Source organism: Coffea eugenioides, chromosome 9 (assembly GCF_003713205.1).
Source record: "Coffea eugenioides isolate CCC68of chromosome 9, Ceug_1.0, whole genome shotgun sequence".
Lineage (NCBI taxonomy): Eukaryota > Viridiplantae > Streptophyta > Magnoliopsida > Gentianales > Rubiaceae > Coffea > Coffea eugenioides.
The window spans coordinates 37884149-37908696 of NC_040043.1; the positions used below are offsets into that span (position 1 = coordinate 37884149).

At 35.1% G+C, this 24548-nt stretch overlaps 1 protein-coding gene across 3 annotated transcripts in view; it reads left to right on the forward strand.

Moving 5' to 3' along the window:
• Positions 1-4219: 4219 nt before the first annotated feature.
• The window catches only part of LOC113781958, a 32919-nt gene continuing 12590 nt past the window's right edge, over positions 4220-24548 (forward strand). For 2 of the 3 annotated variants that reach the window (XM_027327844.1, XM_027327846.1), the window contains exons 1-6: positions 4220-4437; positions 6681-6781; positions 8216-8445; positions 21996-22163; positions 23399-23759; positions 23846-23989. In XM_027327844.1, the coding sequence (XP_027183645.1) occupies positions 4278-4437; positions 6681-6781; positions 8216-8445; positions 21996-22163; positions 23399-23759; positions 23846-23989 (1164 nt within the window). In that variant the 5' untranslated portion in view covers positions 4220-4277. The remainder of the gene's footprint in view (positions 4438-6680; positions 6782-8215; positions 8446-21995; positions 22164-23398; positions 23760-23845; positions 23990-24548) is intronic. The other variant, XM_027327845.1, reaches the window with a different exon arrangement.

Consider the following 24548-nt stretch of genomic DNA (forward strand, 5'->3'; position numbering starts at 1 on the left):
TAGCGGGGCAAATGTGGGTTGAGTACCAACAAAAAACGGATACGGACGCGACCCCGCAGGGTATATTATATAAATATTAAAACTTTAGCGCTCATTTTATAATTTTTAATCCTAAGTGTAAGTGAAGTGACTCACAACCTCATATTCTAATCTCATATGATCCGCCTCTTCTCATCTTGTCTAAAAAAAGCAAATATTCTTGGTGAAACCTGAACCAAATAAACAAAACAAAGAAAAATTTGTGAAACTCTATCATAAAAATTGTTCATCCCTTTCATCCTTTTTCATTTTTATTCTACCTCCATCGATCTTTCCTGCAATTTTTTCATCAATTCAATCAAAGATTTGTGTTTGGAGCTCCAATTTTCTGTTAGCTAGATAATTAAAACATTTGTGTCTTTCATTTATTTATTTATTTTATTGCAATTATGTCTCTTAAATTTGTCTCCTTTTATTTTAGTGCAAGAAATTTATTTTTCTTTTTCATCACCTTTAATGCCATAAGATCTATTCCAAAGATGTAAGAAAGTTGGGGAAAAGTTTTCAAGATTATTTTGGTTATACTTTCTCCGGAAATTATTAACTCTGTTCAATTCTTTTTCAGACTTGATTCCACAGTCGACTCATTTGGGATGTAATCTTGTACCATAACATCCTTAAGAAAGTTGAGAAAGTTGCCAAATACTTATTATCCTTGTGTTTGTTATGTTGTAAAAGGATGAAATGCGTGAGAATGGTGATGTACTCAAAATTATCATGAAATTTCGTTTTGTCTATTAGATATTATAATTCTAATATGTACTAAATTTATGAGATCGGTTTGATTATTGGATGAAATGTGTGAGAATGGTGATGTATGGATTTTGATTACAATATCTCTACCAATATTAATTAGAAAGCAGATTTTTTTTATTGAAAAACATGTTGATATTAAGTGGAAAGTAATTTTTTTATTGGAAAATGGTTTTTTTTAGGGGCGGGTATCCTATGACCCGTCCCTTTTTTTCGGGTACCCAAAAACATTAGGAACGGATTAGGGTCGCAAAATGATTGATCCGATATATTATAGTCGGGTTAGTCAAATCAAGTTAGAGGCAGATACCTCACCCGTACCCACCCCTAATTCCAACACCGTGTATGATAGGGAATAATGCTGATTTTATTTTGTTTACGGAGGCAAAGCATTGAGGAGAAAGGGAATTTAACAAAACTTTTGGGAGGCATTTATATACAAGGAATGTTTAGAAAGTCACAAGTTTTCTTTGCCTAAATTACAATCATCTCCCTCCCTTTACCAGCAATACGTGGCTCAGCGCCTCTCTTTCCACTCAATCCATACAATACAACACGAAGTATGTTTCTAGAGTACAATATACTTACATCTCTCTATGAAATGATGAACCTACTTCTTTTAACACAAATAAAATAAACAAGTTTTTTCCAATAATATTTTTAGTACATAATTCTTTTTCCACGCAATATGGACATGTTATGGCATCCTAGATTAAGAAAGCAATGAAAGAATATAAGATACATGTTACTGGGCCTATGAGATCAATATTCATATTTCTCAAAATTCTTATTGGGCATTAAGAAGGGATCATAGAATGAGTTTTTTAATTCAATTGCCATACATACCAGATAGTTCAATTCCATTGATTACCAACATCCATTATCTATTGAACGACTTTAGGTTTTCAACTTTACTAGTATGCTCTTGAAAATTTCAGAGCTCTATAACAAGTCCTTCGACTTAAAAAATGTCAAGTTCGTGGTGTATGAATTATAGTGGTCTTGGAATTTACATTTAGGAGAAATGAAAAATATGAGATTTTACTTTTAAGAGTTTAGATGAGCTATTTGACAATTAAAAAAAAAAAAGGAGAACTAAAAAGTTTAGTGGCCTAAATGAGATTTTCCAAAAATTTTTGGTATCCATCGAGGCACTTGTACTTTGTTTTTATCCTTTCGTCCTTCTTGATGAACAAAGTATTTTTTTTATGTTGATGATAGCAAAAAACTCTTTTAAAATATATATTACATTGAAAATTTTCTCCTATTGTTAGTAACAAAATAGGGTTATTAAAAAACAATATAAACGTTGAAAGAGTTTCAACATCATCCTCAAACTTAATAAAGAGAATGAAGGCTTTGGCAATGATTTTTCATTAGCTGAAAATAAAAGATTTTTACCTAGGAGATAGTTTTAATTTCAATAATTAATAAACACCATTAAGTATTGTTGTAATTGACACATTTTCTTTGATACGGGACCTTTCCTTTATTTTAGGGTTAATTACATTTACCTCTCTTGTGGTTTAACCAAAATACAAAACAAACCTTGAAGTTTGGTGAAATAACATCTAGCCCCCTATTAGTGATGCCATCCAAACTCAAAGAACGGAAGGATATCACAGCTAATTGACTCTTTATTCAAAAAGAAAAGAAAAGAAAAGAAAAGAAGAGAGGTTCAACCTTAGGACTCACCTATCCCCTTAATGAGTTGAAAATAGAATTCAAGGTCTATTAATTACAATTAAAGTGTCTTATCAATTAGGTTGCATTTTATTGTCTTACTAACTAAATTAACTCTTCTATCCTTTAAGTAGCTGAACAAATCCAGAGGCTTATGATGCGCATGTTGAAGTTAGGATAATTTTGCATTTGTCATAGTGTATATGGATTACTAAATTCTTTAAAATTTCATGAAATTATTTTTTCTTGTACATAAATTCATATTTTCCTCTATGAGTGGTCCAAGCATTATTGCAACTCTAGCAATTTTTTCTTTCTTGTCATAGAAATTATTTTGTACTATTTAATAGTTTTCTTATTTTTTTCTTGGAAAAAATGCATAAATCATCCCTCACATATTACTGATGTTAAAATTCAGTCCCTTAGAATAAAAACAAGCAATTTTAGTCCCTCACACGTAAAAAGCGATTGATTTTGGTCCTCCGATGCCTTTTCTAGTCAATTCGAGTCGGAATTAGCCAAGGGCCCACCACATACTCCAAATATTAAGGGTAAATTTGGCAATTCAGTTGCTGCATTGATTGAAAAAGTAAAAAACCTATTTTATTTTATATCTATATATTCTCCAAATTGGGGTTTCTTCATCACTAGCAGACCAAATTTGAAGAACTTCAAATCTCCATGACAACCCCAAACTGTGAAGTTTAAATAACTTTAAGAAAAACTAAACTAACATGTGAATTTCATAGTAGAAACACCAAAAAAAAAAAGAATGAATAATCATTTTCTTGGGTAAATTAAAAGAAAAAACCATTTTCATAGGCAACAGACGATCTAAACAAGCATTTTACAAAATGTATGCTTTTGAGCAAAGCCCTCACTGGCATATGAGGTCCTGGACAAAATTTGTTGACAAATTAGCGGACATGGTCCAAAAAAAAAAAGATTATTATTTAAAATATAGCAGAAGCAGCGATATATGCTAACCTTTTCATTCTTTTCTTCTTATTGAGCTCCATGGATTCATAGGTACCTGGTTCTTCAGCATCACTCTTGGGCACAATAGTAGATGGCGCCAGAGGGTACCCATTTCTTGAAGAGTTGCTTTCACTGGTGGGGTTTCATTTAAGCTTTGGGAGAAGAAAAATTATTAAGTGTTTTTTGTCACAATTTGGAGAACAGGGATGATAAAATTGGTCCTTCACATATATTAAATTGGTACAATATATTTTTCTATAAAAAATTTTAAAAATAGCAATTCATACTGGGCCTAAATCAAGAAGGGTAGATCTAGCCTCACTCTTAAGTCTTAGCTCAAGGCTGAATCATTTCCACTAGGAGGAGTTTTTCATCATTGAACTGTTTGGCACTTGAGTTTTTTTGCCAAGTTTTTAAAGTTTTTAAAAAACGTTAACTACAGTAACCTCAAATTTTTTTTTAAAGTTTTAAACTATACACTTCAAAATATTCAAAAATTTACACACTTCAAAAATTTTTTAAAAAACATCTACAGTAAGTTACAGTAAAATTTTAGATAAACACCCAAAAAATTCACTTGCCAAACGCGACAATATTAAACTCGGAATAGTTTCAGCCCAGATGTTCTTCCAGTCAATTTTCCAAAGCCCACAGCTCGAATTCCAAAAATTCAAACGAAAATAGAAAACAACAAAGAGGTCCAAAAAAAAAAAAAAGAAAAGAAAAGTAAAGGCGGACGTCTTCTTCTTCAGTATTCCTTCCACCAGTAAGAAAAACCTGGGCAGCTGTCACGTTCTCTGCATTTAATCTATGTTCAGGCACAAATGTATATAGACTCTGAAGTATTGGGAGAAGGATTAACAAGCACCGGAGGAGCAATTTTGAGTTATTCTTCTGCATTGGCGGCCGTTTTACCCATGGATGATGAGGCGGACAAGAATTCTAATGCTGCTGCACCACATAATCCAGACGAGCAAGCTCAAGGTGAGTTCATTTTGGTCATGATTTTTTTCTCTCTCTTCAGTTGGAACAAGGTGATTTTTTTTCTTTTTTTTTTGGAAATAATTGTGGTATTAGTTTTTGGTTAGTGTAATTTTGTTGCTGATTGTGTAAAATTTCATGCATGTTTACATTTTTTTAGTTGCTTCTGGTGAATGATTTTGTGATTCTTTTTACTTAGCTTCGAGAATTGAGATGTTTGATTTTGATTTCTACTTCCTTTCTTACAAGACTGGTGGAGGAATTGTGTTTTAATTACTTAAGCATGTCAAGTTCTTCTTTTTTCCCTTTATGCCAGCATTGTCACGGGCGAATGATAAGGTTAGACATTTTTTTTTGGTACTTTATCCTGCTTTTTCTTAATAAAGGGGCGTATTTTTGTCATACCAGTTTTTAAATAGTGAATCTAGTCGCTTGTGGTGTACAAACGTATGTATCTACATTTTTTTGGCTTTGTGGTTATGGTTAGTTGGATTAAAAGGTTAGTCTTTCCACCCGCTTCATCAAAAGAGCAACGAAGGATTTGTTTTTCCTTTTTCTTTTTCTTTTTTGGAGTTTCTAAGTGTAATTCAAGTGCTCAAGTGTGTAAATGTGCATATATTTTGGCTTGTTATTTTGTTTTTTTGGATTCCCAAAGTCTTATGATGCTTGTACATCTGTTTGAATAGGGGAAAGGTTGTGTGGGAAAGCGAAGTTTAAGAAATTAAGGTGAAGCAAAATGAAAATCTTTTTCCAGTACACGTTTGGTTACCAAGAAAAGAATTTGAGAGAAAATGGGAAATTTGTGATAGTTAATGGCAGTTTTTGGAATTTTTGTGTCTAACTAACCAGTTTCCTTGAAATCCTGCAAAATTTGCAACACACCAAAAACTGGAAAGGGAGAGTGTAGAGAAATTTTTTAATTTTCTTGCCGAACAAACATGCACAAAGGAAAAAAATAACTAACTTTCCTTCACTTTCCCATACTTCCCCTTGCAAACAAACATTGAAGGATGAAGCAAAAAGGAAAAGGTTTGGTTTTGTTTGCTGACGGTTATTTTAGTGCTACAGCTAAAGCTACCAAACTTATAACTGAAAAATTTTTTTGTCAAAGAGGGGTATCAATACTATGATAATGTATAGAACGGGGATGCCATTTTTGAAGCCAGAGAGATATTTTAGCTTATGAATTTTTCCTGAAGTACCGGATTTGGACCTGGCATAAATGATAAGGCTACCTTGCGAGCTTTTATTTGTTTTGTTTGTGAGGGGAAATGTCTTATTCTTTAAAGAATATGGTTTAATTGGATTTTCTAGATTTTAGGAGTGGAAATCCTTGCGAGCTTTTATTTGTTTTCTTTGTGAGGGAAAATGTTCTATTCTTGAAAGAATATGGTTTAATTGGATTTTCTAGTTTTTATGAGAGGAAATGCTATTTAGTTCTTGTAAGACCTAATGGGCCTAAAAGGGTGATCATCCTATGAATTACCGGCCCAAACCTCCTTTTATTTTTTGTTTATTTATTTGTTCATTTATTTTCTATATCAAGTGTTAGTATTGTGTAAATTAAATTGAAGGACTGGTGGTCTGAGTCAGTTTGTGATGGAAATGTAGGAATTTCCATCACAAACTGTAATGTGTATGAGTCCTGGCAGGAAAAGAAATGGATAACTGTAATACATAGTCTTCCACCTCTGTGATTATCGATAGAAAGTACCTGGAATTGGAACAACAGATTATTTAATGGATTTGGTGGAGCTAGTGTTTTGCTCCAGTGTAGGTTGAAACTTTCTTATACTTGTTTTCCTTGGGTTTGCCAGCTCCACAGGTGCAGACTAACACTTGTGGCGGTATACCAATAACCAGTGTAGTTTCCATGGACTGATATGCTAGATTGTATTGATTATTCCCTGTTAACTCGGTTATTCTGAAGTGATGGAAGATGAAATTTACAATTTTCATACTGCAACTTTCTTTCATCTATAGCTAAAAGCTCTCAATTTTGCTAGGGTGGTTTTGGAACTTATCTTTGGCTCATTGTTCCAAAGAAGCCTCGAAGATCCATTTCAATTTCCTCCTAGAATGTCCTAGATCTGGCTTAAGTAGGACCTTTACCTTTGGCATCTTAATCTTGATTAGGATACCATCCAAGTACTTGATTAATTTTTTCTAGAGTTTCTTATATTTGCTTGACATCCAATCTTATCATTTTGCTCATATACAAGCTTTATTTTTGGGTTCTTTTCCAGCAGCTGCTTTTCATAAAAGAGTACATGAAATGGTTGCTAGAGATTCACGTAATTTTGATTCTTGGACTGGACTAGTTCAGGAGGTTGAAGGAATGTGCCCTGTAAGTCCATCTTGAATGCACCTATTGTTGTATAAAATTATCTATCCTGATTTTGGTTTCAAATACTGCTGTCTTTGTTGGGTGTTGGCATAATATAAACTGCAATCTGATTAGAAGTTCTTCAATTATTTCCATTTGGGCCATGTCCTTCTCCGTTCAATCTATTTGTATTAAACAAATATGACCAACTTCTTATTTCCTTTTCTGCTCATTTTATTAGTTGTAAAAATGAGAACAAGAGAACTATAAGAGGCCTATGCTTTTGGAGCTTGTCCTCCACAGTGAAATAATTAAATGGAAAATGCCCTTCTCCCTTTAATCTACTTGTGTCAACAAAATATGGCCAACTTTTCCTTTTTTCTGCTTGTCGAATTAGTTGTACAATTGAGAATTGACAAAACCATATGCGGGCTAGGCTCTTGGAGCTTGACCTCCACAGCAGGATAATTTGGTAAGACAATTCATCTCATCTGTAATGTGCAAGAGTCGTATAATTTACCTGTGTGCTAATATTTGTGATTTGTGTCAATTCAATTGCCTGATTGCAACATTATCTTGCCATCTCGGAGACAGTCAATTACCCTGGAGAACAATTCCTTAAATAAAGTCTAGTTGCCATGTGTAAAGCTTCATGCTCGTTTTGAGATTCATAGACGTTTATGTTGCTCCATTTGGTGTTTCTATTCATGAGTATATGCCATAATCAAGTAATCACATTTACTAGAGACAAAATGGATCAGAATGGGTAAAGTGATATGATTCCGATGTTTAAGATCCCTCAATCTACTGGGGAGACCACTGACCTCCAAGAAATGAAGATTATCAAGAAAATTCGTGAAAATAGTGGTAACTTTTGCTGATCAATAATCCCCAACCTCCTTGTTCAGCTTCGGCTTCAAATGGTAATTTTGATGTCATATTCCTTATACTAGAGTGTGTAACGTCATACGGTTATATAACGTGTACATGTCTACTAAAGTTTGCTGATTGTTGGCTAACCTTAGCTTGAAATCATTCTTGGTAAAACCCAGATATATTGGTGCAGGAAATAATAATTTTCCTTAAGCAAGATCAGGCATCAGTATTGATTAAAATATCTGCAGAGATGCGGAGCACTAATTTTAAATTCGTGATTGGTCTTATTGACTGATTATAAACACATCCTTCTCTAAATTCATGTTGTAATTTTTCGTGACCTAACGAGCTTTGAATTCGTGAATGGCTTACATGATATTTCTTGGTGATCAGTCTGTATTGATGTTTGACCTTGCAATAGAAATGAAGTCTTTCTCATTCTGTCTTATCTGTATTTCCATATTCATGTATGTTCTTCATAATTATCTCTTCCATTCTTTGCTGTAAGGGACTGAGACTATAGATTATCTTTCAGTATATATATCTGGTAAATACATAAAATATGCTTTGAAATTGCAGGATAATTTGGATCTCATCGCATTAGCATATGATTCATTTTTATCAATGTTCCCTTTGTGCCATTGGTATTGGACAAAGTATACTGATCACATCATACGGCTATCAGATGCTCATAAAGCTGTTAAAGTTTATGAACGTGCAGTGGATTCAACACCATTCTCCACTGGCTTGTGGGTCGACTATTGTTGTTTTGGCATGTGTTTCTATGAGGATCCATCTGATGTTCGTAGGTAATTCTTTTCAAGTTGACATGCAATTAATATATATATATATATGTATATTTTTCAAATGCAGGGGAGGGGTCGAATTTAAAAAGCAGGGAGGGGGAAGGGGGAATTGAACCAGGACCTTTGATTCCTAGGCCTCAACCTTAGCTACTAGACCAAGGCCTCATCAGCCATGCAATTACTATGTGTTTATTAGAAAATGACTTTTTTTTTTTTGAGAAAAAGCTGAATCACCATGGAGCTTGATGCTTTAGGTTCTAATATACAATGGCAATTATTAATTAGTCAAGATTGGGAAACCTTACCCCACAATGACTATAATCATCTCAAAAGTGTGACTTTTTCAGAAATATTTGATCACAATTGTTGGGTACTTAGCATAGTTTTGCTTTTGGAGTAAATGTCTCCTTATGGTCAAGTCTTTTGATCGAGTTCTTTTGTTACCTTTCATGACTTGTGAAAACTAAGAAAAAAGGGAGAGAAAATACTCTTCTTCATATTCCTTTGGACTACACAATATACAAATATATACACAAGTGTAACCTAATTTAGATCCTAAAATCATGCTTATCTAAATCAATCTATTACCTAATTAATATCTGATACTATAATCAAAGCAAATCAAATCTAATCTTTCCTAATATTTACAATATCAAATCTTTTTATAATATCAGATCACATATCTTCAACAACTTGTATTCCTTGATTGACCTAGTTCTTTGTTGAATAGTGAAGAAACATTTTCTCTTAAACATACTCGAGCTTTTACTGGATGAAGTTTAAGCTGCTGGTTGCCAGCAAATTTCTTTTGATAGCTTTCCAAGCAGTAAATAGCAATTAAACAATACACAGCTAAAATAGGTGAAAAAAGTAGTATTGAAGGAAGGAGAAGGATAAGGAAAGTCTATAATCTCTCCAAGAAACCTCCAGGCGTGACATTTAAGGGTAGATTGCAGCATACAAGCTCCAGAAGATGCTGAGATCTTGACGACATTTTATTAATCTGAAACCTCTCTTCAGGAAGAGAAATGCATTCACGCATAAACTACTACAATTTACTTCTTACTGGTAAAAACGAATTCTCTAGCTGATACTTTTCCAAACCGTAAAAATTTTGTAGTTTGACTCTGAGACATATATAGGGTCCACATGGATTAGGTGTCTTTAGGGGTGTTTTTGAAAAGCTTTATTGTAGCTTTATATGTTACAAAATTTCACTGTAGTTGTATTTTGGGGTTGTTTTTAAAATTTAAAACTTTATTTGGGTGTTTTTAAAATTTTCTTTATCCTCCCCACCTCAACCACCCATCACCCCATCAGCTAGTAGCATCTGTCCTGCCTTTGCTCTCCCTCTTCCTCTTCTCCCTCCCTCCCCATCAAAAAGATGATCTAAAAGAGCAGTACCACATCACCTTGATAATGAGAGGTTCTTGAGTGGATTTGATTATTACTTGGTTTCTTCTGCACTTGCTATTGTCATTGGCAAGAAATTTCATCCTAGCCTGCATGGCAGATAATGTTGGAGGTATGGTGTTAGAATCTTGCTGTTAAGAGAATATAAGTATTTTTGTAGATAATAAATTAGTAAGGGTATTCTTCTAAATAGTTTGTTAGGTTTGTACTCCTATAAATACTAGTTGGTCACTCATAATACAGTGACTAGATATTTTCCTCCCAAAATACCTGTTCTCATGGTATCAGAGCAAAAGTTCTAGGGTTAGGGTTAAACATCTAGCAAAAGTCTTGTTCACGCGATATTGGTCATCGCGTCATGCGAACTGTTCATCGGACTGTTCACGAGACTGTTCAAAAGTACTGTTCACGCGTTACTGTTCATCGCGAATTTTGACTGCCTTTTTGTTTGAAGTGCTATTCGCTATGGTTGAAAGTTTTGCTAATGCGGTTACCACTGACCAAGTTGAATCAAGTTCTTCAGCACATGGGTCCCAGAAGACTTTTACTATATCCGAGGAAGATTATGTTAAATTCCTACAGTACCAAGGTACAAATAACGCATCTTTTCCCTCTGCTTTTTCAGCACAAAAAGGTAATGACTCATGGATTATTGACTCCGGGGCTACTGATCATATGTCAAGTACCTCTAAAAATTTTTCTAATTTTCAAGAGTCTACTTCCTTTTCTCATGTTACTTTAGCTGATGGATCTACCACTAAAGTTAAAGGACTAGGCACTGTAGAAATTAACCCATCTCTTCCACTGTCTTCTGTTCTTTACGTACCCAATTTGCCCTTTAATCTAATGTCTGTTAGTAAACTTACTAAATCTCTACAGTGTTCAGTTACTTTTTCTCCTGATTGTGTTGTCATTCAGGATTTGAAGACAAAGAGGACGATTGGTGGAGGGCATGAGCATAATGGTCTTTATTTTCTCAACTCCAATGGTCCGATTGCATGTCCTGTTACTGTTTTTTCTCTTGAAATTCACTGTCGTTTGGGTCATCCGTCTTTACAAAATTTGAAAAAGTTGGTTCCTACTTTGGGTCAGTTGTCTTTGTTAGAGTGTGAGTCTTGTCAATTAGGAAAGTATCATCGTGTTTCTTTTGCTCCTAGAGTCAATAAACGGGTTTCAAAACCCTTTTTGTTGGTTCATTCTGATGTTTGGGGTCCTAGTCGAGTCACTTCAAAGTTAGGTTTTAAATATTTTGTAATCTTTGTTGATGATTTTTCCAGAGTTACATGGCTTTATTTAATGAAAGATCGTTCAGAACTATATTCCATTTTTTGTGCATTTGTTACAGAAATAAAGAATCAATTTGGTGTGCCTGTACGTATACTTCGCAGTGATAACGTGAAAGAATATTTGTTCACTCCTTTTAATACCTTTATGACTAAGTTCGGTATTATTTATCAGTTCTCTTATCCTCACACTCCACAACAGAATGGAGTTGCTGAAAGAAAAATTGGACATTTAATCGAGATTGCTCGAACACTTTTGTTGCACATGAATGTGCCCAAACAATTTTGGAGTGATGCAGTTTTAACTGCATGTTATTTAATTAATCGCATGCCATCTAATATTCTTGGAGGCCAATTACCTCACTCCATTCTTTTTCCTCATAAACCTGTGTTTAAATTACCTCATTGTATTTTTGGATGTGTGTGTTTTGTTCATCAGCTTGCTCCTGGAGTGGATAAATTAGATCCTCATGCTATTAAGTGTATTTTCTTAGGATACGCACGAGCGCAAAAAGGGTATAGAAGTTACAGTCCAATTTTAAATCGATTTTTTACTTGTGTTGATGTTACTTTCTTTGAATCTACTCCATATCTTATGAAACATGGTATGCCTTGTGAGTTAGACCAGTGTCCCTCTTTTTCCTCTCCTGTTTTACCAGTTCCTTCCTTTTTATTATCTGAGTTATTTAATCCACCAGATTCCATATCTCGATTATCTCTTCCTAATCTTCAAGTTTATTCTCGTCGTTCCATGATTGAGAAAGTTCTTGATATGCCACGCACTTCACCAATTAACTCTCAATTTTCAAATCCAGGTATGACGCTCTCCTTTGAGTTAGATCTTCCTATTGCTTTACGCAAAGGTAAGAGGCATTGTTCTTTTCATCCTATTTCGAATTTTGTTTCTTATTCTCGTCTCTCTATGTCATATTCTTCTTTTGTTGCTTCACTTGATTCTGTCTCCATTCCTAAGTCTATTACCCATGCTCTTAATCATCCTGGTTGGAGATTAGCTATGCAAGAAGAGATGTCTGCTTTGGAACAAAATGGTACTTGGGATCTTGTCCCTCTTCCCTCTGGTAAGCCTGTTGTTGGTTGTAAATGGGTGTACACTATAAAAGTGCAGCCTAATGGTTCTATTGATCGATTGAAGGCTCGTCTGGTAGCTAAAGAATTTACTCAGGTGTATGGAATAAATTACTTAGAAACATTTTCTCCTGTTGCAAGGATTATCTCGGTTTGTCTTCTTATCTCTTTGGCAGCAACTTATAATTGGCCATTGCATCAGTTGGATGTGAAAAATGCATTTCTACATGGAGATTTGGAAGAAGAGGTATATATGGAACAACCTCTTGGTTTTGTTGTTCAGGAGGAGAATTCGCGATTGATTTGTCGTCTTAAAAAATCCTTATATGGATTGAAACAGTCTCCTAGGGTTTGGTTTGGCCGGTTTAGTAGTGTTGTCATTGAGTTCGGTCTGACAAGATGTGGAGTAGATCATTTTGTATTTTATCAACATTCTAATGCTGGTAAGATTTTATTAGTTGTTTATGTGGATGATGTTGTGATTACAGGTGATGATGTTGTGGGGATCCAGAAACTTAAATCCAATATGCAGGCAAACTTACAGACAAAGGATTTAGGTCATTTACAGTATTTTCTGGGTATTGAGATAGCTCGATCTAAAGATGGGATTTATTTATGTCAAAGAAAATATGTACTTGATATGCTGAGTAAAGTTGGGTGTTAGGTTGCCGACCTGTGGATACTCCTATGGATCCTAATGTGAAATTAGTAGGAAATCAAGGTGCATTATTAGATGATCCTAGACAATATCGAAGACTTGTGGGCAAATTAAATTATCTCATTATAACGAGACCTGACATTTCGTTTGCAGTGAGTGTCGTGAGTCAATTTCTTGAGATCCCTCGTACTAGTCATTGGGATGCTGTTATACGGATTTTTAGGTATCTTAAGAGTGCTCCTGGAAAAGGGTTGCTGTACAAAAATCATGGACACACTGATATTGAAGGATACAGTGATACAGATTGGGCTGGTTCTACCTCAGATCGAAGATCGACCACAGGATATTGTGTGTTTGTTGGTGGTAATTTAGTGTCATGGAAGAGTAAGAAGCAAACAGTTGTCTCCAGATCAAGTGCAGAATCTGAATATCGCGCTATGGCTCACACTGTGTGTGAGTTGGTTTGGTTGAAGAGCATGTTACTTAAACTTGGATTTGAGCATAAACAGCCTATGAATTTAGTGTGTGATAATCAGGCGGTTGTTTATATTGCGTCTAATTCAGTGTTTCATGAAAGGACAAAACATATTGAAATTGATTGTCATTTCATTCGAGAGAAATTGCTTGATGGAGTCATCAAGATATCTCATGTATCGTCTGTAGATCAACTGGCTGATTTGTTTACCAAGAGTTTAGAGGGCTCTAGGGTGAAATACATTTGTAACAAGTTGGGTGCTCATGATATATATGCTCCAACTTGAGGGGGAGTGTTAAGAGAATATAAGTATTCTTATAGATAATAAATTAGTAAGGGTATTTTTATAAATATTTTGTTAGGTTTGTACTCCTATAAATACTAGTTGGTCACTCATAATGCAGTGACTAGATGTGTTCCTCCCAAAATACCTGTTCTCACTTGCCTTGAACCTGTAAAAGAAAGAATATTAGGTGAAGAGGGTGGAAGATACTAATCTTTGTGGGTGTCAACTAGATGATAACAAGGCCAAGAAAACACTGGACAGATAGACACCAAGCATTGTTCTTCCACTTAATTATTTTCTTCTTGAAGAGGATTCTGAAAGATTTGAATGTTGGATTATAGACTCTATAGTTTAGAAAATGATGTAGAAGCAAATTGCCAATAATGTTGAGAGACTTGTTTGATACATTTGTAGGCTTATGGTTGGTGATGTGGGTACAAATCAAGGTAATTTGTGGAAAAACTGAGAACATGATAAGAAAAGCTGCAGAAAATCTAGGAATGCCACAACAGAAACCTTTCTACATCATGCTTAAATTTCACATTGCATGAAATAACCTCAAGAAGAGACTAAAGTCTGCAGGAACCATTAATTGCATTGTTAGTATGGAAGAGAAGTACAGACAGGTTCCTAAACATTTTCCTACTTTTGAGTATGATTTACTTCTTAGCAAATGCAATAAGTAAATAGCCCCAGAAACATGGAACACAGGATTGGCCTCATGTCAAGAACTATTGGCTTAAGACCTTGGGATGAATGAACTCTTGCTTCAGAGAAGATAACAGAGGCACTTGTCATAAGTGCCATTGTTAATTAATCGGAAATAACTACCAAGCCAAAAAAAGTATGCTTTTAATAAAGTATCCTCAAATATGACCCATAAAGCCCCCAAATTGGCAACATGTCCTTTAGGTGTGCCAAAACTTATGCTTGACCTAAAACTTTTTGGAAGCTTAAGTTTAGAATTTCTTGACTGGCTTTGCATTACGTGACTTCTCTGGTTACACCTTTGGAAGAAGCTAGTGAGCTAGCCTTCACTACAATCCGTAATCAGGCTTTATTAGAATTAACAAAAGGATATGAGTAAATGTAATGCATCCAAAGACTTGGGATCCAAATAAGTAGGTAAAGCATGAGGAGATATCATTAGCACAGAGTTTGCATTGCTAGTGCTGTTGGCATTTCGTTGATGACACAACGTGCAGTTAGAAAAGCGTTAGATGAAAAATTTGTTTGGTTGATTTTTGGTGGAACAGGAGTGACCTAATCACTGGTGGATGCAAGGGGGCACCGGGAGGGGCAACCGCTCCCCCGAGTTTTTACGATTTCTTTTATGACCCCCCAAAAATTTGTAAATGTTTTACATAAATCCTTGCAGAAATAAGGTTCTGTCCACCCCCCCCCCCCACAAAAAAAAAGATTTTAGAAGTCTTTTTATATCCCTTTAAAATACTAAAAATTTTCAAAATCCCTGTAAATTTGTAATTTGTCCCCTGGATTGTTTATGGAAATATAAGAATGCCCCTTAAATATGTGTCTTCATAAATCTCGCTTCCCCCCCCCCCCTCACACATACACACACACAAAAAAAGGCCGAAAAAGTCCCAAGCTCTGGTTGTGCCAGTGGATCTAGTACTTTTCATATTTAGTTTTCCTCTCTGCTGGGGATTCTAAAATGACTGAGATAAAGTACCATTGCCTTCTCAGAAATATTGAAGGTGTTTGCATAATAATCCAGTGTTATATATATATGTGTGTGTGTGTTTGCGTAATAATCCAGGGTTTTATATATATATATATATATAACAATTTGACTCACCGCAAATAGTGAAAAGCTATTGCAATAAATGGTACTCTGTCTATTATTTTTTCTTTATGGAGCGTAGGATGAGAAAGATGATCACCTATGGCATGTCCATCCACATTAGAAATTGGAGAAAAATCTCAAACATCACAATTAGACAAACTAAAGGACTCAAAATATGCGATTTATTGATATAGGCTAAACTGTTGTACATACTTTGGATGTGTATCACTTCCAAAAGTGCAGCATTTAATTTAAATGAAGCAAGCGGTTCTTATACTGTGAAACCTCTTCCCAATAGTTTTTGAGGATTTGAGCTATAACATACAAAACAAACTCAATAACCCTCGTTACATGATAGTAATTGGCTATCATTTATTCACCTTTCCATAAGCTTTTCTGCAACTTGTTAGGGTAACTGAGTTCAATATCTAATGGTTTACATGGCAAGGACTTTTCCTCAAGTATTGTTTTACATGCATAAAGTCATATTCCTAACTTAACCAGGTTTTCAATGACAATTTAAAGATCTTTTGATATTGATTCTTTTTAGGTAAAAGTGGGTAGTAAGGATTCGAAAAATATAGTAGTTGATGGTTATATTGTAATAATTGAGCCAACAATGAGCTGGAGGGATGGAGACATGAATTAAAGTGGTAATAATTTTGGTAATACTATTTATAAAGTTTCTCATATGTGATTGATAGTACTGTTTAGCTGTTGAAAAGATCTTTTGTTCACATGATCCATAAATAAGTTTCAACCAGAGGCAGGGAAATCAGGAAAACTTTTCTGCGTGTGCCTGGGAAAATGCTGAAAGTATTTTTCAGTAAAATGTTTTCAGTTCTACCAAACAGACCCATAAAGTATTTTCAGGAGCAGAAATATTTTCTAGGGTCAAGGCTGCAAAAACAGAATTTGCACCTGTTTGCATATCTTATGACATTTGTTCATGTGTCATCAGGATGCAGTAAATTGCTTTCCCGCTTGTAGTAGTTAGAGATTGAATTTTGATCTGTTGTAATGCAAACTAACTGGCCTTTGAGCCACCCTATGTAAATCATTTCCTTGCATCAACAATAGAATTGTAGAAACTTCTAGGTTTTGAAACCCTTAGTTATTTATTATGCTGAAAGTATCTTTTTCATATATTTCATTGATCTATTTATACAAGTAACTAGGTTAAATGGTCAGCCATGTATAGCTGTATATAGTCTGTAATTACAGACTATATACAGCTGTGTTCTTAGACTAATTACAGCAGCTATCTTAGACTAATAGCTGTGTTCTTAGACTAATTACAGCAGCTATCTTAGACTAATTACATAGCTGTATTCTTAGACTAATTACAGCTAATTCCTACCAACTCTCCCCCTCAAGTTGGGGCATAGATATCACAAATGCCCAACTTGGATAGAGATGCATTGAATAAGCTACTAGTAACAGCATGAGTCATAATATCAGCCAACTGATCTGAACTTCTAGTATAGGGAATTTCAATTGTCCCGGAATCAAGATTATCTTTGATGTAGTTCCTATCAATTTCAACATGCTTTGTCCGATCATGTTGAACAGGATTATTTGCAATCTTAATGGCTGCCATATTATCACAAAATAATACCATAGGACCATTTGGACCAAACCCAATCTCATTTAAGAGAATTTTCAGCCAAGAGAGTTCTGTGATAGCATGATGTATAGCTCGATATTCAGCCTCTGCACTAGATAATGAAACCACGTTCTGTTTTTTACTTTTCCAAGACACCAAGTTGCCTCCAACAAAAGCCAAATATCCAGAAGTTGATTTTCTATCCAACTTGCTACCAACAAAATCAGAGTCTGTATATCCAACAACATCAAAATGTTCGTGTTTGGAGAATAAGACACCTTTTCCTGGAGCTGATTCAAGTAAGCCAAGATTCGATTAACAGCATTCATGTGTTGATCACTTGGATTGTGCATAAACTGGCTAACAACACTGACTGCATATGCTAAATCTGGCCTGGTATGAGTTAAATAGATTAGTCTACCCATGATCCTTTGATATCTTTCCTTGTTTGTTGGAATCTGATCAAAAAAGAAGGCTAGGCCATGATTCACTTCAATCGGAGTATCTATCGGCTCACAAGCAGACATACCAGTTTCAGCTAGGAGTTCCAATGTATACTTCCTTTGGGAAAGGAAGAGTCCTTGCTTAGACCGTGATACTTCAATGCCAAGAAAATATTTAAGAGTCCCCAAATCTTTAATCTCAAATTCTTTGGCCAAGTAGCTTCGAAGGTTCTCAATTTCTTCTTTGTTATTACCTGTTACAATCATATCATCAACATAGACAAGAAGCACGGTAATATTATTGTAGTTACGTTTATAGAACAACGTATGATCTGCTGAAGCTTGCTTGAATCCATACTCCTCCATGGCATGACTCAATCTTCCAAACCATGCCCTTGGTGATTGTTTTAATCCATACAATGCCTTTTTCAGTCTGCACACCTTTCCTTCTTAGTGTAAACCCCTGAGGAGGATCCATGAAAACTTCCTCAGTCAACTCACCATGAAGAAAGGCATTCTTCACATCAAATTGTCGTAGAGGCCAGTCTAAATTAACTGCAGGTGACAATATGACACGAACAGTGTTCATCTTGGCAACCGGTGCAAATGTCTCTTGATAGTCAATACCATAGGTTTGAGTGTAGCCTTTTGCAACCAGTCTAGCTTTGTATCTTTCAACTGTCCCATCAGACTTGTATTTGACATTGAATACCCATTTACACCCTACGGTCTTCTTTCCTATTGGTAACTCAACCATTTCCCAAGTAGAATTCTTTTGGAGAGCCATCATTTCTTCTACCATTGCATCTTTCCACTTAGGATCATCAAGGGCTTCCTGAAAATGACTAGGAACATATACAGAAGACAACTGAAGAGCAAATGTCAAGTTAGCCTTAGACAAACGGTGATAGGATATAAAATCAGAAATTGGATAAGAAACATTGGAAGCTTTTGAAAAACCAAGTCTATCAGGTTCTTTTCGTTCACGAAGAGGATATCTTCTATTCTGATCAATATTAGGATACGGGTCAAGACTTTCAGAAGAAGTACATACCTTAGTGTCAATCTTGGAAGATTCATTCGATAGCATGGTAGTATCATCAAGGGAGGTATTATCATTAAGGGAGGTACAAGAATCAGAAGGCATAACAGTGATATCTTTTGTTCTCCTAGAATATCCTTTCTCAAAGAGATGAGCTGATCTCTCACTATTAGTTTCAATTTTATTTTCCTGACCATCATCTAAAACTAAGGATTCCCCATTTTCCTTTGCATTTTCTATACCTGAGATCCATATCCTTTTTTCTTCTAGCCATTGTTTTTCCTCTTCTCTACTTTTAATCTCCCCCTGAAGAGGAACCGCAGACATATGTCCAGAAAAATAAGACTCATTTTCACAAAATTGAACATCCATAGACACATAGTAGGTTCTTGTAGGAGGATGAAAACATTTATATCCCTTTTTTGAATTAGAATAGCCAAGGAAAACACATTTGATAGCACGAGGATCAAGTTTATCTCTATGATGGGAATGAACATGAACATAACATACACAACCAAAAACCTTTGGACAAATATTAAGAGCAGAAGGAATAGAATGAAATTTAGATAACATTCTCAAAGGAGTTTGGAAATCAATAACCTTAGCGGGCATTCGATTAATGAGGAAAACAGCAGCCATAATAGTTTCAGCCCAAAAATGTTTTGGAACATGCATAGTAAAACATAAGGCTCGTGCTACTTCAAGAAAGTGACGATTTTTCCGTTCTGCTGTGCCATTCTGCTGGGGTGTGTAAACACAAGTGGTTTGATGAAGAATGCCATGTTGTATCATAAAATCAGCAAGAGATCGATTCACAAATTCACGACCATTATCAGAATGAAAAACCTTAATTCTAGTGTTGAATTGAGTAAGAATCATGTTATAAAACTGAGGAATAATATGACAAACATCACTCTTAGATTTCATCAAATATACCCAACTGACTCTAGTACAGTCATCAATAAAAGATACAAAATATTGATGTCCTGAAGTAGAAGTAGTTGAGAAAGGACCCCACACATCAGTATAAACACATGAAAAAGGAGTGACACTTTTATTAAAACTAACTTTGAAAGGAACACGATGGTTTTTTGCATAAACACATTGTTCACATCTTAAGCTAGAAGTTGAAATATTGGAAAATAACTTAGGAAACATATGCTCTAGATAAGAAAAAGATGGATGTCCTAGTCGACGATGCCAAAGGATTATTCTTTCTATGTCTAATGTCCCACTTTTTGTTTGAAAACCTCGAGTAGATATTGTTATGCCTCGATTGTCTTCCCAATAATATAAACCATCCCTCTCCTTACCAATGCCAATCGTCATCTTCGTAAGATTGTCCTGAAAAACACAATGAGTAGAGTGAAAAATGACAGAACAGTTAAGATGCTTTGTTATTTTACTAATGGAGAGGAGATTATTTGAGAGTTTAGGTGCAAGTAAAACAGAGGACATAGAAAACTTTGGTGAAAGAGACACATTTCCAGCGCCTATGATTGGCGTAAAATTTCCATTAGCAACCTGTACAGACTTCACAGGTGGAGATGTAAGAGAGTCAATGATAGAAGAGTTACTAGTCATGTGATCAGTAGCCCCTGAATCAATAATCCAAGTGCTAGGATGAGCAGAAATAACGGACAAACCAAAAATACCTTCTTGAGAAGATGCCCGAGACACATGAGAAACAGAAGATGGAGTTGTGTCTATGGCAGCAACATTTTGAACAACAGTATTATGAACAAATTTTTTATTTTTTCTCTCAGCTTGCTTAAGTTTATACCATTCTGGATAGCCATGCTTCTTCCAACAAGCATCAATTGTATGTGTATTCTTATTGCAGTAGGTGCAAAATCGAGACTGAGAGGCTGTAGAATTTCCATTAATGGCAATAGGAGTGCTCTTTTGAACAGTGAGAGCTGAAGCCTCAAAGTGTGATTCTGCTCCCATGGCAACTTGTCTTTGTAGTTCTCTACGAACCATGGAGTAGACTTCTTCTAACCTTGGTAAAGGAGAAGTACCTAGAGCACGGCTGCGAACTTGATCTAACTTATTATCAAGCCCAGCAAGAAAAATATAAACTCGATCTTCGGCAATACGATTTCTATATTTTTCAATATCAGCAGCACATGTCATGTCATTGGGCCGTCGATAGTCGAGCTCCATAAATGTTGAGTTTAATTCGTTGTAATATTCTGCTAGAGGCCGACCATCTTGTTGTAAATGAAAAGTCTTCTTCATTAGTTCATAAACTTCAGAGGAATCTGATACATCAAGGTAACTTCTTTTTACAGCATCCCAAACTTCCTTTGCTGTGCCGCATTGTACAAAGTGAGATATCAGATTATCACTCATTGAACTAATAAGCCAAGATTTGACAAGAGAATCTTCAGCTTCCCATTCATCATAACTTGAATCATCTACTGCTGGTGCAGCCTTTTTTCCATTAATATAGCCCATTTTTTTCCTTCCAGCAATATGCATCTCCAATATCTTGGACCAAACGCGATAATTAGTGCCATCCAATTTAATGTGGATGGAAGAAGAAGCATCTTGTATGGTTAGAGTGGAGAGATTCTTGCTGTTAGGAGATTCAACATCAGGTTTGGTTGACATATTGTGATGTATTTAGTGTTTTAGAGAAGAAATTTCAGCAGTGTGGGCTATTGAAAGAATGGCTGGAATTTTCAGAGAAGAGGAGAGCAAGGAAAAACCCCAATGCTCTGATACCAAGTTATTTATTATGCTGAAAGTATCTTTTTCATATATTTCATTGATCTATTTATACAAGTAACTAGGTTAAATGGTCAGCCATGTATAGCTGTATATAGTCTGTAATTACAGACTATATACAGCTGTGTTCTTAGACTAATTACAGCAGCTATCTTAGACTAATAGCTGTGTTCTTAGACTAATTACAGCAGCTATCTTAGACTAATTACATAGCTGTATTCTTAGACTAATTACAGCTAATTCCTACCAACTCCCTTTATAATTGATGTAGCATTGGGGATCCCATGCATATATTTCACTTATAACTATGTAGTTTTCTCAGTCATCTGTGACTAGCAATAATTTGTGAATAATAGCAGAAGAGTTTTTTTTTTTTTTTGGGGTAATGCATGGGAATAGGATGTCCTACTGATAGGTGTATGAGTTGAGCTTTTATTTCTCAATAAGCTTAGCATTGTTTTCCTGTCAACTGATAAGTCTGGAGTTCTGGCTGACTGGTGAGCTACTTTTGCATTATCCAGTGCATACATTTATGTGCTTGGTTTCAGTCACCAAATAATTTTTTTAACACTCCCTTGTATGAAAATATGTGAATCTTTTGGACAAGTCTTCTGTTGCCATGCTTCTTACCCTGCACGATACATCTCAATTTTGAGGACTTCATATTTTGAACCTTAGGCACTTGTTCTTGATTCTTATGTTCTTGTTACTCATCTGACAGGTTGTTCAAAAGAGCCCTATTGTTTGTGCGGAAAGATTACTTTTGTCATGCCTTATGGAATCAGTACATAAAATACGAATTTACTCAGCAACACTGGGGCTTTCTTGCAAATATTTACCTCCAAGTTCTCAAGTTCCCTACGGAGTATTTGGATAGATATTATGAGAAGTACGTGTTTCATCAGATTGTTCCTTGTTGAATTTTGCTGATCATACCATTCTGAGTTTGTTTTGGCATTCATGGTGTTTTCTCTATTTTTACATTTTTACTGCTGTGGTGTGAAGTAGACTTTAAATCACCATCAATTTCGTTAAAAAGTTGGTTCTAATAAGTAGAAACATGTCAAGAATATAAGATGAGTGACGCCTTAAGGTTCTTAAAAATTATAACATAACTATGGCCTTTTATATTGAGAAGTAGCATGAAGTCTGTATGAAGAGAGTGTGAATGTTGTAAAAAAAATTTGCACGTTTTAACTTGTTTGTACAGGTTAATAGATTTATGTCTTTGTGCTACTCTTGAAAAATACTTTCTGCTGAATCACATCCGAGCCCAACTCAACCCATTGTACCTTTTTTATTATTTATATCTTGAATTCCGAAATTAACTAAACTTGGTGTTTTGTGCCCATGAAATTGAATTGTCTGCTTAATGAGAATTTAAGCTTTTGGACGAGATAAAGAACAAATAATTAAAATTAACTTGGAAAGGATCCATTTTGGTTGATCAAATCTTTGTTTACACTAACAATATCATAGAATCTAGGTACCATGTACATCTTTTGCATATCTTAATACCTATGCTCTGGATTTTCCTTGTCTCTTGGTTTTTCTAGAGTTCACTCATCTGATATACACCTCCTTTTTTATTTGCTACTTCCTCCTTTTTAGATGTTTCTAACTTTATTTGCTCTTGGTTTTATTCTTAACTGTTTGCATATCCTTTCATCAGGCAAAACATTCTTCTTTTCTGTACTAACAGGGTTTTACAACATTTTTGGGGCTTGGCCTTCTGGAATTGGAAAAATTCTTCATATAGTGCTCCTCTAATCTGAAGATGACGGCGAAAATACCTGTGATGTTATTCTTTTTCTTGTCATCTGAATACTGTCACAGTTAAAATTTACCTAGGTTGGGACCTTGTCTCCCATCCCATATAGTTTCTGGTCTATAATTACAAAAAGACTTTCCCAACCTTTTGGCATTGCATAATGGCTACAGAAGCATGCCTTTCCAGTCTAGCAATGACTATATCTTATGTCACCATGTTGTTTTATACAATTTTATCTACATTTGAGATCTTCAGCATGAAGCTTTCTCTTTCCCTACCATTGACTTTTTATTTTCAGTTATATATCTGACTGCAACAATGACCTTTAACTGTTATGCCTTTTATTTTGTCAGTTTCAAACAGTTTGTTGTGGGACTGGATGAGGAGATGAAGAAGCACGAGAACTGCAGTGCAGATGCAGACGCTGGATCTCTGCCAAACCATTCAGCTAAGTTGTCTGAAGATGAAATTATTCAAGTCATTGAGGACTTGCAGAATGCTTCTAATGAAGCCCTCCTACGAAAAGCAGTAAATAAATATAAACTTATAGGTGAAATATTCTACCAGAAAGCAAAGGAGTTGGATGAAAAAATAAAAAACTTTGAAACTAATATTCAGAGACGATATTTTGATACCGCACCACTTGATGATGCACAGCTGAAAAATTGGCATCACTATCTGGACTTTATCGAGAAGCAAGATGATTTTGATTGGGTAGGATCCTTTTTCATATGTTTTTTTTGAATGTTTCCAGATTTATGTTGCTAATTGTAATACATCTTTTTTTTTTTTTTTTACAGGCTCTGCAACTGTATGAGAGATGCTTGATTACCTGCACTAATTATCCAGAGTTCTGGATGCGTTATGTGGAGTTCATGGAAAGCAAGGGAGGACGAGAACTGGCAAATTCTGCACTACAACGAGCTACGCAAGTCTTTCTGAAGGTACAGTACTTGAGATAACTTCTGCATAGTTTTACGCAACGCTTGACCGGAGTCATTACACAGTTTTATGTTATTTATGAATGCTGCCAATAGGATATCTGGTTTTTACTAAAATTAGTTTCTGCTCTGTTTAGCTCAATTTTGAAATACAATTTCAATTTGTAGCTATCTTTTATATAATATCTGTTCGTATGGTTGCATGTATGTTTTTATGTTTGTGAGTTGGTGAGATAGATGATTAAAATTGATGTCTTTTTGATAACAAGTTGAGGACCATAAAGTTTTGAATTAATTACAGAAGAGCCTCTGAACAAGTTAATGAACAAACTAGAACACTAGACTCGTTGCCTAGGGGGTTTTAACCTTCGGGGAAGAGTTGAAATTGATTTCCAAAGGGACTCTAAATGAGTTAGTGTATAATCTAGGCTACAACAAAAAGAAACGGTCTCTAAACAAGTCTAAAGGCTTTTGATTTGGATTGGATGCTCAAGTTCCTGAAAGCTAATTAGCCAAAGTCATGCAGTGAGAAAAGCAAATTTAGCTGTTTATCAGCCAAGCC